Genomic DNA, 20,311 nt, shown 5'->3' with positions numbered 1-20,311 from the left:
AGTCAAGTAAAAGTCAGTTAAAGTTTATTCATAAAGCAGGTTTAAAGTGCTGAACAGGTTTAAAAACATTAAATACACTATTTTTTGTCATCCTGTATTAAGTACTATTTTACTTTAAAGCCATAACTTCTGTACATTGATAATAAAAAGCAATGAAGACCTTTGAATGTATAAATGTCGAGTATTGATTAGTTTTATTTTGACTAATTTCCATTTCCCTGTCTGCTAGTGGTTAACCATCTTATGTACACACATGAACCACAGACTGTATATATATAAAAACCATGGTCTTATAATACAAGTGTTCCCAAACTAAAGGCCCTTTAGTTTCAAATTGTATTTCTAGGTTTTTATTTTTTATCATAGAATTTAATTTACACATAATTAAAACACACACTGATCTGTTTAGAAAAGTTCTGCTTGTTCACCTGACAGCCCGGACACAGGGGGCGCTGTGGGAAACCAGCTCCCCTCCTGATTCTTACCTCAGGGACGTTTGTACGGGAGCTAACAGGCTAACAGGCTAATGAGCTAATCACTAAAGGTAAATATTTCCCATTAAAACCACTTTTATTCTCAGATATTCACTCTAATCAACGACATTTTTAATATCCAGTGACATTAACATCTTAACATGTCGTTAAAATAACACATATTATAATTAATTCACTTACTACATTATTATTTGTTTGATATGTGGTAGCAATTTGGAGGTTTATGCTAGCTAACCTTCCCTTACAAGTTAGCTTCGTGCTAAATGCTAAGTTATGTTTAGCAGAAAAAGGCTGTAATTAACTTTTAATTGATTAATTTAGTAAATTTAAGTTGAAGTGTAAAGTCAAACACTGATAGAAATCTGATTTTAAACAGGAAGCATCAGCTACGACTGTTATCAAACAACATTATGAAGATTTATCTGTTATGGAGATAATTTTAAATCTCTTAAGGATGAAATTAAACTGATAAAGGAGACTATGACTTACATTAAGTTCAATTACACCTTAAGTTCAGAGTTAACATATATTTATATTTCACTGTACATATGTTCACACTGTATATATTAGTTTTTACTCCATTTATATATATATTTTTCCTTATGTCTCCTTATATTATACTTATTATTTACTGATGTTTATTCCTCACTGCGCTCTTGCTTCTCTAACGTTGCAAATGTCCCCACTGTGAAACTAATAAAGGATTATCTTATCTTATCTTATCTTATCTTAACTTATCTCATCTTATCTTATATTCTACAAGGAACAAGGAATTTAAAAATCAAAAAGGACAATTCGAACCAATTAGCTCAAATAAGGAAAATAAAAAAGGTAAAGCGATTAAAAGAGCTGAAAGAAGTGAAATTCATAAATAAAAGTCTTTATTGTCACTGTACAAGTTAATACAATAGTATTCTAAGTGCCACTTCTGTTCAGTGCAAGATAAAAAAGTTACGACAGACGGTGAATATAACAATAAATAATATAAGAATAATAATGTAAAAAGAAATAAAGTATACATCTGTATTAAAAATAAGTTAAAGGAGTAATTCAAATAAATGTGTGTGTCGTGTAAAAGACATGTTGGCTTTTTAGAGAAGGAAAAGCACAGGTGTTACTAATAACATTTAACAAGGGCTCTGTTCCACTCCAGTGTCCCGGTCGGACGTCGTGCCAACATGCACAGCACCACCGCCATCAAAGTAAAGTGGAATTTTATTGTTTCAAAGCAGGATTTTATCATTTACACCTGTGCTTTTCATGCTGGGTCATGACAAAATGTAAAAACAGCCATTGAAGTCCACTTTCCGCGGTGGTTTAACATTGTGTTGTTGTTGGCCGCACTGTAATTACATGTAGTACATTCCCAGCGCTTTGTTCCAACTTTATTTCCTCTGTGCATTACACAGTTACCGACATAACTCACCCGAAGGTAATACGGACATCGTGCTGTTTGATAGAAGCGTTCCCATTTTATGGATGGCAGCTCTTTTAATTTGTCTTTTCATGGCTTAGAGACGGTGGTTAATACCTGCTCAACTGAATCACAGGAGAAGCAAATAAAGACATTGTGGTTTCCTCCCGCACTCAGAGTCAAACACACACACACACACACACATTCATGCTGTGCACAGAAGACACACGTGCATCATCACTTTGACACACTAACACACGTTTGCACATCCCCTGCCTCCTCTGCCTGGGGTCACAGTGTCATTTTATGATAGTAGCCAATTCTGGCAGGGATCATTTAATTCTCCCAACATGATTGATACCAGCGCAGGTTAAATGGGAGAAAAAAGGTCTGTTCTATTAAGAGATCAGTGGCTAGTGGAGACCTCCCACTTAAATAGTCATATTTTCCAGTAGGTGTGTGTGCCAGTCAGTCTCTTGGCTATGTTGAGGGGACGGAGACGGTTGAAGAGGACCATCCACAGGTCAAATTAAATAACCTAGATAATTTAAAAAGCATTGACAGCGCAATTTGTTCAGCCAGTGTTATTGCTCTGACCCCTATTAGTGTCAATGGGCTGGTTCATTTGAACCTAGATGGCTTATCAAGGTGTAATCTTCCCACTGCAGTGGAAGCGGTGTAAAACAAAGAAGGAAAAAACCCTAATGGTCATTCCAGAGCCGTTAGGTGAGCCTGCCGTGATTGAGAAACATTACGAGGCTTTAATGTGCCAGCCTATTATTTCTAATAAAATCATTTATCAGTAAAACTTGCAGATGAGGACGTAATTATAAGCGTGTAAGTGTTACTGCTTATTAAACAGCCTATTCTATTAACCTTTTTCAACAATGTGGGTTTTTTTTGTTGATTAGCAGGAAGAAGAAGCTCAGTGGGACCTTGGCCTGAAACAACCCGATGGATCCTGGTGCAGAGTCTGGGACACCGGCTCCACACACAGCTGTAGGTCACAACTTCTGATGGTAGAAGACATGAATAACATCAACTGTTTATGCATGTCAGGATAAACTGAAACATGTTTTTAATACAAAGAACAAACCCTTTTCACAGCAGCCATTTTGACCTGAGACAGAAGGTAAACACAGGTGTCAACAATCACATTAATGAAGGTTAAAGCTGTCATTAGTGTGATTATCGACACCTGTGTTACCTTCTGTTTCGTATCCAAATGGCTGCTGTGAAAAAGTTCTATTGAAAGATATTGAAAACATGTTTTCTACATGTTTCCTGATATTTATTAGAAATATACTGTGTTTATGTACATTACCAAAGTGATAAATCACATATTTATGTGGTTAAACTGTTAATTTTGTTCATATTCAGGTAGAAGAGGAGAGCCTGTCTCTGTCCAGCGCCTCCTGTCAAAGAGAAAGCGGAGGAACCATCTTACTACAGTTGTTGGAATTTAAAACTCATCTACTTGAAGCTGTAGAGGAGCTGCATATTCGGAAGGTATAGTTTTAGAATTCCTCTCTGTGTGGACATTTATATTACTAGAATGTTGAAAAGATCTTAATATTTTGATATCCTGATCTAAAGCAGTGGTCCCCAACCACTGTAGCTGGTAATCCCTTAAAATTATGGCATGTAAAGTAAATGTTTCTTCATTTATTTGAACAATTTCTTAGACGCCTCAAGTAATAACATTTACCAATTCAGAAGAAAAAAGTTTTTGGCAGAAATATCTTAAAATCCCTCAGATCCACCAATCTAAAGAGTTAACTGTACTGAATATAGAAGGCAGCTCTATTTCAGCATTGCTTACTTTCTGTGTACCTGCGTCACATCCTTATTTACAGAGAAGAAGAGTGCAGAGGACATTTGGCTAAAGAGCAGAATAATTTAATAGAAATGATCGAGGAGTTGGTTTGTGTCCTTAGAGGAAACCAGCTGCCCCTTTTTTAACAGTCTGGACAAGAGCCAGCCGGGTTTGAAGCACGCTGCATCAAGATGGGGGACACACCAGCCATTTGGCCCCTGACCAATAAGTAGAAAGTAAAACTGTTTGTAAAAGTAAAAAAAAGAAATAATGGTTTGTTGCCTGCAGCAAGTACTTTCAACCTGACGACACATCCACAGTGTGCTTAAAGGTTAGAAGGAGCAAACATGGGATGCTGGTCGTTTGTTGTCATTTAGTTTTTATTGTTATAGCCGTGTTAACTGGGATACGAACACAAGACGGCATATCAGGCTGATCCTCCTCAGGCGCTGCTGTTATCAGAGCAGCTCTTTGCAGTTGTGTTGTTCACCGGGTGGAGAGGTTAAGAAGCGAGAGGATGTCATGATGGTGCCGGACATTCCTGAGCAGGTCAAATTCCAACAGCTTTCTTTTTTCTTTTTTTTTTTTTTTTATACGGTACGGCCCACTGCTTTAGTCTGTGTTGTACTGGTAGAATTAACCCTGAGTGTAGGAACACGAGAACGAGTGCAGCGGGATAAACTGGGTCGAAACTTCTTCCAACTCAACTATCAAACACACCCATCACATCTTTATTCACAGGGAGAGACTTTTTTAAATCCTTTTTTAATGCCCGATAAAAAGCATCCATTCAGAACAGCAATATAACAGCAAAGAGATGAACAGCCATGACAAATATATGATGTGAACCATCATGAATTTTCACATAATAAGTAAAAGCTAAATATAAATTTGATTTTAGTGTCTCCAACCTTCAGTTAATGTACAGTATCTTACTTTTATTTACATGAGTTACCAGGTTTTATAAAGTTTTTGTGTGCTTTGTTAAACACATGTACACGATTCACTGTGGGGAACTCATTTACATAATGTATTCACTCGCATCTTAACCTTAACCCCCCACAATTAAATCTTACCTTAACCCAAAACAACCTGAACCTTAAAAACAAAAATCAGTCAGGACCATAGACTGTAGAAGCAGATGGACGACGATGTCAACTCCCCAGAAGTGAAGACAAAGCGTCCTTATTGCCCCTGGTGGCTGATTGTAGTATAGGTCAACCCTTCCTCCCCTATTTTAATAGATGGTACATGGACCTCACTAAAAAGTCAAAATGCACGTCAAATAAATTAAACTCAAGGGTTATGTTTGTCACATTACGTAGTTCTTAGTTATTTGATGCTGTTAAAATAACTCGTGATTAGTCGAGATCGCGTTTTGGCGGCAGCTCGATACCACGGCTCCAGTACTGCACAGATTCTGGCTCCAGATGACGTCACATTGGTATCTTGGATATTTGGGCTTCATCTCTGGAAATTGGGAGGAAGTGGAGACGCATCATCCATCTTTGTGTACAGTCTATGTTCTGCATGTCGGGGAACCTCACTTTTGGCCCTTGTTCAGTTAAAATCCACACCAGGGTATAAAAAGTAGTACACACACAAAAACACACACACACACTAATTATTCCTGTGTGGAAAAGTAACAGCTTTATCTCCTGTGCACTCCTTTCTTTTAAGTGCAGTGCCACGCTGGTAGCATAGTTTAATAGGAACTTATAAAATAAACTCAGTGAGTTAACCAGCTCCCACATGCACATAAAAAAGTCCTGTGGATATAGAGAGCAATTGACTTTTACCTGCCTTCTCCGAGGGGAAGAGGGAGGATAGGGATGACTTTCCATAAATATCACCTCCCTTCTAATGTTCCTCTTTTCTCCTGGTGCTTCTTCAAAAGATACGCAGGAAAGACCCACGGAAACTTAAATCGCTTTGCAGTTTGGGCCAAAAGAGAGTTATCTGCCCGTGGAGTGGAGGATATAATGGATTTTGAGTCTGTAGCATACCTTCATTTACTGTGTTGTTATTTTATTTATCAGTTGTCGTCACCTCGTCTGTATTTTTTTTAATAAAGCCAAAATATCCTGGATTTGAACGTTGCTATCTTGTGCCGTTGATCCAGCAGGGAGTGGCAGTAATTAAGTCCTGTCAACACATGTACACGACCAATTGGGAATCATTCTCAGCTGTCAATCATGACGTTTCGGCCATCAAATAACTGATTCAAAACCAAACTTAACAGAAACATGAACACTTGAACGGACAGGAAGCTTCTTTGAGACAAATAATTTCATGTGTAATTGGATTCTTTTGTTTGTGACCTATACTGCAGTCACCCAGCAGGTGAGATCAAGATGATTTGAGGCGTCATGTCCTCCATCTTCTTACACACCCTGTCTGTTGATGAGCTTTGTTAAGTAAGTACTTAACGAGGTGTTTCCATGGTGCAGGATGCAGAGACGCACTTTGAGGATCAGATCAGTAAACTGGTGCTGGAGAAACAGGAGCTGGAGTGGGAGAGGGTATGACTCAACTTTCTTGTCTTCACAGCATCTTTAATTTATTTCGTCTTCAATTTATGTTTCCTAAAATACAATAGGAAATCATATTCCTCATATTTGATCTTTTAAAAGACAAAATCGTTAGTTGTTTTGATAGATTTTCTCTTTTTCCTGTATGACAGGAAACCCTCCAGCATCAGATTGAAACGGGCGTGAATCAGCACACAGAGTCACTCACCAGTGTGAAGAAGCAGGTAGGTTTTTATATTTATGTCTAAACATGACGTCGCACAATCCATTCAAAACCTTTTGATCATTTTATTTTCTCTCCTCAAGTTTCAGGCCAAAATCAGAAACATTGAGGAGGAGAAGGTACGAAGAGGCTTTTCCCCCCCCTAAAAAATGTCAACTTGATACTCGTAGCATTTTATTCAGTTCATGTTTTTACTGGAGCAGTAAATTCTCTCATCTCAGTTGCACAATCTTGACCCTCGGAGCGGATTCCTCTGCGCTGTGCTTTAGTATTTACTGCTTTTCGTTTGTCACTCATCATATAACATTTCAGGGGAAATACCAGGTCAGTGCTGAGTTAAAGGACAAGGAGATTAACAACTTGAAAGAAGAACTGAGGTCGCTGCAGGTACTGAGATGTACAACACTTACGGACTCTTCTCTCTGACTGTGTGTAATTCATGCAGGGATTTTTATACGACCTGATTTTGGAATGAAACGTGCTGCGTGCAGGAAACAGTCACGTGTCTGCGCTCACAGACGGATGCTAACAAAAGCTTTCACCTGCTTAATCAAATTAACTTTAATTATTTAAATCTAATCATCACAACCACAATAGTGCTAAAAGGAACCCAGTCCAGAAGCAGATGAACCCGATGAATATAACCATTTACACAAAAATCACCTTTTTTCCCCAATTGGTGACGTGACACTTGTCTTCAATTGGACACAAACTGTCCCCAATGAATTGTTCTTTAGTTTGTAATCTGTCCCTAGAGGTGAGCCTATGAAAGAGACACACACACACACACACACACACACACACACAGTCCTCCCACTCATCCTGTCACCTTCCTTTCTCTCTTTTACTTCTTTCTTTCTTCTGTAAAATCAGTACACACAGATCTTTACCCTCGAACAGTCCAGCGTGTTTGATGATGTAAAGAAAGCTCGTGTCCAACCAGACTCTGGTACGTTGTGTTTTGATGCACAGGCCTGAGACAGTCTGGCTCCCAGAGCGTTTTGTCTTCGGGGCCTGACACCCCAGAGGTGATATACGTCCGTCCCCATGGTCCAGCGCACTTTAACAGCCCAGCCGTGTTACAGAGACAATAGAGACTGTTTTTGATATTCTATCTGGGAGTGTTTGGCTCAAGTGAGGCCCGCTTGTGCTCATTCCTGTGACACGGTCGGCTGGACTTCTTTAATTTAACACATTTTCCCATCCGTGGCAGTTGGGCTGAAGGGATTTAATTGTCGTACCTTGATGAACTGCTAAATTGCAAATTTGAGCTCCGTTGGAACAGTGTGGTTCAATTAATCCATAATGAAACCAAAATAATCCATCATTGCAGTTAGTTAATAAATAACCCGGGGCGGAGGAATAACCATAACATGTATTGGTAATTAAGGCTATATTTTTTAAAAGGGGGTTGTCATTTGATCCTAAAATTAACAAGATGCTGCGGCGTCTCCTGCTCTCATGTAATGTGTTGTCTTTGTTAACAGGATTAGATGAAATGAGATAAAGGAAAATTAAAAAAAATAGAAACATTATATATGATGTAACCATGAATAAATATATAGTGTGAACAGGATTGCACATATAAGATATTCAACCTGATCCCTTTACAAATCCTTGACAACCTCCATCACTGCTGCATATGAGGAAATCATATTTCCTATATTCAGTTATTTTATTTTATTTATCATGAGAAGAAGTCGTCAAATATTCAACTAAAACTAAACATATAAAAAGGCCAAAAGTAATTACAACCTTGCAACAATTTAAAGGTTTTATCTGAGATCTTCTCTGGGGTTTTAATAAGTGCTGCTTGTGTAAAGCAGTTGTTGAAATTAATTTCAACAAATTAAACATTTCAATAATTTCAACCTTTCTATTGTTTTGAATTTGATGATTGTTCTGTTCTTGTTTTCTGAAGATGTTTGGGTTGGATTGACAAATGAACAGTGAATAAGATCATTATATACGAGCCTACATCAATACACAGGGAACACATAATTTAATTTGAATTTATGTATCATAGGCATTTTATATAAATAATAAATATCACAGAAATATTTACTATAATATTCATTACTTCATTGTATTTAATATGTATATTTAAACCCTGAATTAATTTCAAGTTTAGAAAAGGTGGCTGATCCTAAATGACTGAAAATCTGATTAACTCAACAGTCTATAATTTTACTAATTGTTATTTGTATGTGCAGAACATAAATATGTTGCATCTTCGGTGACTGTGCTGAAACTCTCAATTCACGCACTATAACCCACAATGCATTGCTACCCGTAACAGAAAAACCTTTATCTTTTTTGATTTTCTTTTACTGCTGTTTTACAGTTGCTGAAGTTCAACTTGGAGAAGAAATCAAAGGAGCTGGTGAGGAAGAATCTTCCACTTACACAAACTGTTGACAGAGGGCTGGTGGGAGTGAGGAGAATTAAAAGAGGAGGATGAGGGAACGGTGCTAAGGAGGGATGGGTTCGGAGGGAAGAGCTCATCAGGAGTAACAGATAGGGAGTGTGTGACACTTTGAACTGCCAGCACAGCAGAGAAAATATCTCTATTAAAATATTTTATAACTGAGCCTCGCTCGGTTTAACCTTCTTCTCATAACAGTGGCTCAGCAGAATGAGGGAGTGGACGAGCGCTGCCGTGTTGTAGAGGAGGAGCGGAGGGAGTGAGAATGAGAGTGAAATGAGCGAGTGGGAAAAGAATCTGATCAGCTTGATACACACAATCAAACTGTAATGACAGTTTGAGGGGCGATAAAAGGCCCTGAGGCATGAGCCGGGTTGATACCCTTCATCCCACTGAGAGAGACGGATGCTCGCTGTGTTAAAGCACAGCCTCTCAATCACCTGACAGCTGTTTCCACTGTAGTATTCAGTGTCGGACAAACTGTGCCTCTGCCTTCTGCCTCCTCTTGTGTTGTGGAAGTCTTTAAGCTGAGCAAGCCACATGGAACATTTGACAGACAGCAGTAGAGCCAGCGGCTAGCGGGCTTAGCTTACGATAAAGACCAGTGGCAGGGATAAGCAGCAGGATAATGCAAACCAGCACCTCTGATTTAAAAGGAAAAGATGTACGAATGCTATTCATAATAAATGAGGTTGGAAACCACACATAAATAATCTTAAAACAATATAGTATATTTAGTCTGTATTGTTCCCTCATTGTTCCGAACGTTATCTATTGTGTGGAGGAATGGAGAAACACAAGAAGAATCGTCACTGTACACTTTTAGTTGAGTTAAATACTGCACAAATAATGTATAAAGCATAAATTACTCCCACACAGAATTCAGAATGTGTTTGAATCTCACTTCACAAAGTTCCAAAATAACAGCTCTAATGGCGTCTAATACAATTTTCTTTGTTTAATTTGTCTCTCAATAGAAAGTGCTCTTTTCTTTGTTTAAATTCCACAGGAGCAGAAACTATCCTTGCAGAGCAGGTCGAAGGACAGTCACCTGAACCAGCTGGGGGAGGTGGAGAAACGATTCAGTGCCCTGTCCAGGCAGTGTGCCATGGTCAAGAAGGGCCACGAGGCTCTACAACAAAATGGTAAAGGATGGATGGATACACAGGATGGCAGATATATTCATGTTGTATCAGTAGATGTCTTTTGTTTGTTGAGAAGCTGCACTACGCTGCAAGTATACAATCAAATATAACTACACTAACAATGTTCTACACATATCTAGGTACATACAGTACATGAGTTTGTTACTGAGGTACAGTACCTACCTTATGTAGTGTTCACTTTATTGAAGAGTATGCAGAATACGCTAGAAACCATTTAAAACACTATATAACAAAGAATTTGTAGAATTCTCAACATTGCATTATTTCCTGCAAATGTCAAGTTTCACTCCAATTAAAATGTTTGGATAAAAAGTTATATTCTTTGATTTGTAAAGGTCCCTTCCTGTCTGATCTTGTGCCACTAAGTCACAGCAATGTCAGATCATTATAAATGAAGGTCCCTTATGTGCCTTCTTTGCAGTTGATGAGGCCATGAGAATCAACAAGAAACTTACTTCTGCAAATGAAAAGCAAGAAGCAAACCTTGTGTCACTGAAGAAGGTGCAGTATGAAGACACCTGCAAATGTCCTGCACCCATAAGGCGCGGTTCTAGAACCAATCTATGATTAGGAGTCCTGAGACCTGACCTGGAAGTGGAACCATGAAATCCACTGTGAAAAAAGTGCCATCATGTTTTTAACATAATTTAATTACATAATTTTGTACTTTAGAAATGTTTGCCAGTATCTTGTTTTGTCAGGAGCTGGAGCAGGTGAATACCAAGCTGATTAAAACCAAGATGATGTCAGTCACACATGACAAGTTCCACGACGGTCAAACGGGCAAAGAGCAGCATGTAGAGAAACTGCACCAGAGACTGAGGATGGTACATAACGACCAGTGAATATATATATATATATATATACTGAATTTTAATGTCATATATTCTATGTGCCAGTTACCAAAACTAATTGTTAATTGTTTAGGAAACTGAAATTCTCAAGAAACTCGAGGAGGAGAACGTTGCTGTAAGAGCAGAAAAGCAGGTAAATTAAAAACAAGGAAACCACGTGTGACCATCACGTTAAACTGGTTTGTAAATTATCTTCTTTTTAAAGTAAAACTGAAAATTACATCTTTGCACTGGAAGAAAAAAGTATTTCTGAATCCAACCCTGGTCGGTCCTGTAACTGTGATGTAGTATGTGTAGTATTCAGTGTGATTACTAACATTATATTGTGTGTATGTGTGTTTGTGTAGAGGTTAATGATTTCTCTGCAGCATAACCAGCAGCTTCTGTTGAGTCAGACACAGACAGTGAACAGAGTCGAGCTGGAGCTGCAGACACAAGAAGAACAGCACCAGGTACCAGAGTTCTTCATCCTATACTAGTTTGTACACAGACACATGAGTATATAAATATATAAACAATATATTTTGTATAAATGAGGATGTAAAGAGCATGAATCTGCCTTTATTTGTTGAGATTTATTAACTGAATCTTAACACAACAACAAACTCGGAAACGAAACAATTATTGTGTTTTGTTGGACGTTGTTTTAAGCACTGAAAAGCAACCAGAGCATTATAGCATCAAAACCGATATTAAACTCTATTTCTGAGAATGTGTGGATTGGAACAGTTTCTAGGCAAACTACTTTAAACTCAGAGGTGTCACTTTTAACTTGTCCCCTTTTTTTTACTTTATTTGGTTCATATCCATCAGTGTTTTATTTGTTAACCGATGGATTTGAATGGGTGGGGGGTCTCTCTCCAGTCAAGCTCGTGCACCACCTACAGAATCTGAAAACACAAGGAATTTTTCAGGGTCCATTTAAATGATTATGGGGAGAATTTACACAAGGACGGAAATAAATGACGGCCATCGTTTCTTCTCGTAAATGTGATGAATGTGATATCACGACATGAACATCTGTGAATGTGGACATTAGTGAATGTGATCCCCTCCGCAACTGAATGATAGTTAGTGTGTTTATTCTCCATTTACGGCCTTACAGTTTATTATTCTCTTTCCTTTCCCTCTGTACCCCCTTCTCCTTTTTTAATTCACCCGTTCATTCATTAAATTATTAAAATCAGGATTAAAGTGTCACAAGCCAACTGATTTGTATTAGCAAGAAGCCCTCTCTCTCTCCTCTGCCCTGTTTAAGACCCTCTGTTCACGTTAAATAAACACATAAAAATTTAGTATTGCATTAAAAATCCCATGGGTGATTAATTTTACTGCAGGCCCTTAAGCAGGAACACGAAGTGATGCGAGACAAAAGCAAGGCACTGGAAGATAAGGTGGCCCGACTGATGGAGTGCCACGCCGCTTCCATGACGAGCTGGGACAAAGAGGTAGAAGAGAAGCTGTCGTTTGAACCGTCAAGTTAAATGTGTCATGTCAGGAAACTACTGATGAATCTACGCGTCGTAGTGAAACAGCTAAACAGAGCGGTCGTGTCTTTAATGCGCATCTGTTGATGTTTGTGTTAAACAGAAGAAAGTGTTTCTGGACGACATCGAGAGTGAACAGCAGGAGCTTCGATCAGTGAAGGAGGCTTTGGACGAGCTTCATGAGAAACACACTGAGGTGTCCTCACTGTCTAAAGAGCAGGCACAGCACATACTGGAATTAGAGGTACACACAGAGACACACACACGCCAGACACAACATGTTGTCGTCATAAATACACGTATGCATAAAAGACAAAGCTGTTTCAGTTACGTTTAAACTCTGTGGCTCAGGAGGAAAAGCGAGTCGTCCTCTAACCAGAAGGTCAATGGTTCTAACCCCGTCTCCTCTAGTCTGCATGCCGAGGTGTCCTTGGGCAAGACACTGAACCCTAAATTGCACCTTACGACTGTTCTGTCAGAGTAAAAACGATGTGTTATGGAAAAAGCAGGGCCTGTAGAAGCGTGTATGAATGGATGAATGTGACTTGTTCTGTTATTTTTCTCTACCAAGACGAGAAACCACAGTCGGAGCCGCCTCAGCGTTTCCACCCAGGTCGTCCTTCCTATCGAACCCAGCGATGAGCTGCTGAGCCTCGGCCGCCTGCAGCACGCGGCCTCCTCTCAGAGACGGCCAGACGGTCTCGACCACACAGGAGCTGTGACGAAGCTCAGTGCCACTGGAGCGACTGAAGGTCAGCCAGCCACAAATAAACATGCAGTAGATGTAGGAGCCAGAGTTGATACTCAGCTCATGTTTGTAATTGTTTATCTAGGCTGCAGATATGTGTTTTGTTATAACTTCAGTGTAAGGGGGGGGGGGGCAAAGGGTTTCTCCTTTCCCTTTCACCTGTTCAATAGGTTTGGCCAGTTATAGACAAAGACGGGAGAAGGGCTCATCTAGTTTAAGTATTAATAAAAGCCAAAAAACATACCTTGGATAGTAGTTGTTACCAAAGTTAAAAACACATTTTATTACTTGTCTGAATTTGAGAATTCAGCATTTTATGTTATACAGAATACACAAGCATTTTTATTACCGATATACTGTAATTTGACAAGCAGCAGGAAAATAATTTATTTTCTTAATGTGTACGTTGTGTTTTCTTACAGGACAAGAAGCCCCCAACTCTCCAGATCTGTTTACACGTCCACGTGTCACCAACAACCTCTCCAGCTCCTGCAGTCATTTTGGAACATCAAGCAATGACACCAATATGATGAACAAGCACATAACGAATGCTGGTGTCATTTCAGATTCAATTCATATGCCCTCCTCTGTGTCTGATGATAATCTCATGATTAGCAACGGTAGCTGTGTGAGCGACACTACAGCCGTATCAAACCCTGACCATGGGTTCATCAAAGGGCCTGTAGGTTTACTGAGCAGGGACAAAAATGAAGATGATGAAGTGGAGAACATGAGGATGAATGAGGGAAAACATGCAAAGAAGGATGATGAGGGACAAGAAAAGGACAAGAAATTGGAGGAAACAGTTACAGAGCAGCAGCAGGATGGAGAAGACGTCCAAGGAGAATATGCAAAAGAGGGAGGGAGCCCTGGAGAGAAGAGAGGAACTCTAATGGCCGAAACAACAGGTTCTGCAGACAGACGAGAGGATGGCCAGCGGTCAGCAGAGGAAGCTGAGGACACCAGAAACTCTGAGAGTGAAACAAGAGACGAGGGGTCAGACGGAGCAGAGCAGAGAGGAAAGACAGGAGAGCAGACACCAGCAACACAGATACCGACCCAGACGAGCACTGATTGCTCCTCGGAGAAGAGCAACACACTGCAGGTCGTTGACTTCATGGACGCTGAGACACCACTGGTTGTCTGTGAGCCCTCCCACTGCACGGAAAGTCACTGTCAGGAATCCACTGAGCAGGACGCTGACTCCAGCCATGTGAACGGGGCATGTGGGACAGATAGAGGACAGTTTATCTTCGCCCTCGGTCCCGATGAAGGCCGAAGAAGTGTCAATCATGGGCCTAAATCCGTCACTCAAGTCCGTCAAGTTGGGGTTCAAACTCCAGACGCCGAGCCGCTCACTCAGCTGCCAAATCTAAGTCATCAAGTCTCTGAGAAAACCCCAGAAGAGACGCCAGCGGACAAGTCAGCAGCTGAGCCTCTGAGTGATTGTGGCTCTGCTGCGCTTCCTTCAGCTGCTCAAACAGACATTATTATCAGTATCAGCGCGTTGGAGACGACTGCAGCACAATCAGAACAGAATAATCCCTCTGGCATTAACAGCGACATGAAGCAAACAGATGAATCCAGTCATAAACATGCGAGTGAAGAATGTGAATTAGTGAGAGCACTTGTCGAACCACAGCCATTTCCTCAAAGTCAGGAGGTCTCAGAGCAACAGAAGGGACAAATCAAGTCTCTGATTCTGGATGAAGATGATTCTGGTGAAAAGAGCGAACGTCAGGCAAATGTGGACACACAAGAAAACTGCGACAGTGAGATTATACAGATGAAAACTAATTTAAAGGACGTCTGTGTCGATATCACGATGGACACTGAAGACGTTGAATCTGGCAAACGTCAGGACCAAATGAAAAATGACAAACCAGAAGACGCAGGAGATGAAAAGACCAAGAAAAGTGAGACTCATTTGAAGACGTCCGTCCCCTCAGCTGGACCCAGGTCGTCTTTTGATCTGGTCTCAGTCCTGCATCAGTTTGCTCAGGTAGTACAATCAAGAAACTGAAGCCATTTAGAGGCCGTGATGACAATCTTTTATTATTTCAGTCTAATTTGTCTTGTTTACCACAGATTTTTAATATCGCAGGCTTTAATTCAGTAGTTCAACTAATTAAAAAACTAATTTAAAGTAAAAAACTAACTGAACTTAAAGTTATTCCAAAAAATATCAGGTTAGATTTTGCAGAACTCTCATAGCTGTACATGAATTGTACAATTTCTTCAGGTGTAGTTTACATATTGTAAGTAGTAGAAATATTTGCTGAATCTATATTAAAGAAATTTTGTTTGGCAATGTAAAAACTTTAATTTTTCAGAGTTAATAATGCAAAAAATATGTGTTTTATGTTGAAATTCTATATAAAGAATGTATGTTCATTTTCTTAGTTCAAGTTCTAGTTCTACTTTCGGGTTAATAATCTGTCTCTTGAAAACATTGGTTCCTTTTCAGGGATCCGAGCAGAACAGGAGTGGACGCCTCAAACTTCCTCCCAGCAGATTAACCATGTTCCCTAAGAGCAAACACAGCAGAGGTTGGGCCTGTATGATCCTTTCAGTTAAAATAACAACTCGTGCAGTTATGGTACATCTGTATGTCTCACCCTCACTAATAATCAGTCATTCTTACCTTCCTGCCATCTCACCTCATTCCTCTCAGTCCCCTTGGTGATTACCAGGGCGTCGGATCTGTTGAATGCCTCCAGTGTCTCTGGGAACGCAGCTTCCTCCGCGAGGCAGCAGCAGGGAGAGTGGAAAGCTCTGGACGAGACAACGGCAGCAGATACGGTCAGTAACAGAGCCTGCGGTGAAGTAAGACTCCACTCTCGGGACAGCTCGTGCTCACGGACTGATGATCCAAAGTATTCCTCACACTAAACAACTAGAATGGCACTCAGTAGAGAGTAGAGAGCTTATCTCCACCTACAGTCTCCTTAAAGTCAGTCAAGTTGACACACTCATAGATATCAATCCTCTAAATGTGCCTGATTTGTTTAAGGTACATGAATTACTGTATATCCTGGGATAACTGTGAATTTATCAAAAAAAACATCCTCCATCTCACTAAGTTAAAGTTGGTAAAAAGAAAATCTTGGATTCGCCCATTTGTCCAAATCATGGGCTGTAGATAAAGATGGAACTTTCTCCCGCTATCTAGAAATGAAGCCAAAATATCCAGAGTCCGTCAATCAAGACATTTTCACCTGTTTTCATATCATCAAATAACCAAATGTTAAATTCTAATTGATCAGAAACATAAACACTTGGAACAATTGTCAGTGTGAAAAGAACTACCTGAAATGACAGAAACCATCTTTGAGGAAAGTTTATTTTGGTTTGGTCCGTGTCCCATCAGCTAACATGGAAGAGGAGGAGTTCATGTTCTGTAAGGCAGCGAAGCCTGGAGCTGTCACGTCCATCTTTATATTCACTCTTTATATATTCTTTCTTTGTCCTTGTCCCGTCTTTCCACCTAGTTTCATCAAAAGTAGTTTAAATAGTTTTTGCGTAATCCAGCTGACAAACAAACAAATGGACAGAGGTATCAACATCTACAAGAAACACAGGGGCAACAGAGCAACAGAGACAAAACACTGATTATTTCCTGATCATGGGATTTATCACTGATTCCCAATTGTCTGATTCCAACTTGCAGCCTTCTGGCAAATTTAATTTCAACAGCTGCAGCTCACATCCGAGTTTCGTCGCAGTATAAACCGTAACCTGGAGCAGGAAACTGCCACAGCTTGTTGTTCATGTAGAAACGTACGATCTGCCTCAGAGGAATTCAGAGTGACTCTTTATAAAAACGATTCTCTATCAAATAAATGGCTTTCAGGTCGTTTTTCTGTTCCCCAGCTCCCGAGCTTCATCATCTTATAAAATGTGTCTGACTGGACCTCGGGGGAAATCTGCGCTAAAGCTTTACAAACGTGTCTTTTACATCACACTGACTTTTCCTCATAAGGGCGAGACATTACCCCGAGCTCAGAATGTGAGCGCGAGCTAATATTAGCTCAGGTCAACACAGTGAACGTAATGCACATAATATCTCAGAGTTATTTAAGAAATGAAGAACTCTGACAAATGCTAAGTCACATGTTGAGTGAGAGGATGAAGCCGACGTGTGTTGGACGAGCAGACGAGCAGAGAATGAACGGCCTGTGGAAGAAAATGTACTAATGATGCCCGGGTGCCTCTCCTCTTTCACTCACTCAGTCTTTATCCATCCCCTCACCCTCTCTCTTCCTCTCTCACTTCATCATCTGTCTGTCACTCACTCACTCTCTCCCTCCTCTCTCTGGCCATTTCTCTCGCTTTTTTTAATTCTCTGCTTCACTCTTTCTCTCGCTCTCGCTCACACGCTCTCGTTCCCTCCTTTGTCACCATCACCACAAACTGTCACTGGGGCTTTATAAGATCCAGGTGCTGGCAATTGAGGGAGATAAAGTGCAACAAGCATCGAGTATGAGGAGAAAAAAAAAACCTCGCTCTGATAGTTTAACAAATTGAAGTGAAGGCCAAAGCCTTGTTTTCTGTGGACTGGGAACAGTGGGAATGTCACACAGAGTTCAGCCTGGGTCTGGCTACTTTCTCTGGGCTGGATATTGTTACATATCATTGCCACTGGTTATTGTCTGTCCTGCATTTGTTTATCAGTCAATGTGCTTCTCACTAGAACATTTCACTTTCCTCAGGAGGCTTGAGCAAGAATTAAATGTGCTTTTGAAAATGCTCTTTTCTTTTTTAGGTTAAACACGAGACAAACATGAGGCTGTTCTGCTGTAGGTGTTTGACTTCTATGATTATTGTTATTTTCCGGTAGGAGAGCAGAGCTTCTCTGTCGATCACTTCTTTTCCAGTCTCTACCTCCCTCAGTGGGTTGTCATGGCCGACCACTCCAGGGTAAGACCCCCCCCCCTATTCATCCTTGTACAGAAAGAGTGTCTCCCTGTCTGTGAACCAGAATAAATATATTTACCATAGACATTTACAGAAATAATTTCATGATGACTTCTAGTTTTGCATGCAAAGCATCAACTCACCGTAATATCCACTGTTCAGTTGTGTTTGTGTTACAAATGAAGCTCGATCTGTGATGCTTCACGTCGGGGGTTTCATCTGAAAGAGCTGCATCATTAGAAATATATCAATCTGTGTAAAACTGACTGATGTTAACCTCTCCTCTCTTCAGGTGCAGCAGAGCTGCAGCTCCTGTTTCCGACCCTGACTGTGAACCGTCCTTCTCTCAGGAGAGGGAAGAGCAACAGGCCTCGTTCAGAGCTCAGATCTCCAAAATCGAACAGTTTCTCAACACGGAGCGACTCCGTCTGCCCAAAAGACGGAAAACTGACAACTAACCCATCAGAGGTATTAACGGATGCTACTGTGTCTGTAGTTATGGGTCACACATACACATACGGCATTTTGTAGAAGCAGTCAGATCTGCTAACGTTAATAGTTTTCTTAAAAGTTGGACTCTTTCAATTTCGAAGTAGGGAATTATTGGTCTTGTTCTGAAGGATTTTACTTTAACTTTATAGTTATTACTCATTCCTTTATACTATACAGCTCAATAAATAGCTTGTTAGTATGTTTTATTTGTAAAAGTGCTTGTTACGATTATAAATAATTCCCGCTATATATTTTATTCCAGTGGACAAACACTGTTCATTTGTTGGTGTCACATTACGATTGTGTACTTGAGGTTATTGATTGTTCCACTGGATGTTATTATATTTACGTTGTTAGATTCACATGATGTCATCGTTAAACACGGTATTGACATGTATGAATTATCATATTTATGATATTTATTAATAAAACGTTTGGTTTACAGTTCACAGTTTTTTAAATAAGCATAAATTTACCTATAGACAACTAAATATCCCGAGTTACAGTTGTTTTACTGGACTCGTGTGTTCACAGCACATCAAGCATTTCACAGCAAGAAGCCAAACAAATAAAGAGCCATGACCAGACGCTGCTGCCACAGTAAAACCGGCCGGTGACTGTTAACATGCTAATTAACATCAATTAGCTTCATGGCTAATCAGGGTAGCGTGTCTCAGAGGAACTCTAATCCGGAGGTCGACACCGTGTTGTCCTGTTGTTGTTGTTGTAATTACAACTTGAGACACAGGATCCGTTTAACACCAATTAACATAAATTAAGAGATAACAATTAGAGCCCTTAACTGTAATTAACAAAAAAAAATCATTAAACGAACACACACAGTCCAATTAACACATTCTAACAAGCCTCTCGTTAACTTTATGTTCCCTGTGAAACGGCTCCGTGTCGACGTGAAGCAGCTGAACACAGACACTTGGCTCCTCGTTAACTCGACGGCTGCACGTGTGGCACATGTGTGAGGATTTAAATGTGAGGGAGATCAATCTGGAAGAAGAGAAGTTTGGTTGCATTACTTAAAGGCCAAAAGTAGAAATAGACCTGATGATCCTTCCAGCATGTTCAGGAATAAGTCGATGTTCTGACTCGGTGTTCATGTGAAAGAAATCATGAAGGCTCATTCACCCACACATCAAATATGTGTGTTTTATCATTTAAAAGGTTTATAAAACATAACAGAAATTGTAATCTACTCATGTAAAGAAGAACATAAAATATCAGTGACGTATTTGGGTGATTTCTAAACGGTCAACGCCACTTTCTGTAGTAATTTCACCTTTTCCACTGTAAATTCTATCAAACTACAACTGCTGCTGTCTTTAACTGCTATTTACTACATCCTGTGGATCAAGTGCATTATGTAAGTATTACATTACTTCCCATGAAGTATTTTTGACGTACTCTCATCCTGTGCCCTATGACTGCATCCTATGTCGTACTGTGTTTTGAGTACTTTCTCTGCCCGCTGCAGAGAGAAAGGTCTTGAATACCCAACTTGGCCGGAGTCACCTTGTTGGCTGTGGCCTCCCGTGTCTCAGGTTCAATATCCAGCTGTGGTTGTTAATGTAAAGGACAGATCTGCCACATGTTCGAAACTTTACAATCCTGTTCTCACCGTGTGTAGTTGAGCATGTTGGAAAAGGAGATAAATAGATCAATATTATTGTTGTTCTTTAGATTCTTTTTTCTTTTGGAAGAGTATTTTGTTAAATTCCCTGTTTTCTAA

The 20,311-nt window shown here is 39.9% G+C and overlaps 1 protein-coding gene across 3 annotated transcripts; it reads left to right on the top strand.

Moving 5' to 3' along the window:
* Positions 1-448: 448 nt before the first annotated feature.
* On the top strand, positions 449-19,014 carry LOC118109083 (myosin-1). Of its 3 annotated transcripts, none has more exons than XM_035155899.2 (21): positions 449-544; positions 2,820-2,907; positions 3,289-3,417; positions 6,175-6,246; positions 6,408-6,479; positions 6,562-6,597; positions 6,791-6,865; positions 8,823-8,861; positions 9,913-10,048; positions 10,491-10,570; positions 10,774-10,896; positions 10,997-11,056; positions 11,271-11,375; positions 12,261-12,371; positions 12,514-12,654; positions 12,982-13,162; positions 13,581-15,160; positions 15,626-15,707; positions 15,833-15,960; positions 17,999-18,078; positions 18,368-19,014. In XM_035155899.2, exons 2-21 carry the CDS (start codon positions 2,863-2,865, stop codon positions 18,531-18,533), a joined length of 3,441 nt encoding a protein of 1,146 aa, XP_035011790.2. In that variant the 5' UTR covers positions 449-544; positions 2,820-2,862; the 3' UTR covers positions 18,534-19,014. The 3 variants fall into 3 exon arrangements, with proteins under 3 accessions (XP_035011790.2, XP_035011786.2, XP_035011791.2); XM_035155895.2 differs by having other exon boundaries at positions 450-544; positions 10,771-10,896; XM_035155900.2 differs by lacking the exons at positions 6,562-6,597; positions 6,791-6,865 and having other exon boundaries at positions 450-544; positions 10,771-10,896.
* Positions 19,015-20,311: the final 1,297 nt, after the last annotated feature.

This window comes from Hippoglossus stenolepis, chromosome 5 (assembly GCF_022539355.2).
Source record: "Hippoglossus stenolepis isolate QCI-W04-F060 chromosome 5, HSTE1.2, whole genome shotgun sequence".
Taxonomy (NCBI): Eukaryota; Metazoa; Chordata; class Actinopteri; order Pleuronectiformes; family Pleuronectidae; genus Hippoglossus; species Hippoglossus stenolepis.
The sequence above is the reverse complement of the archived record's forward strand: the minus strand, read 5'-3'. Positions and strand labels throughout refer to the sequence as shown.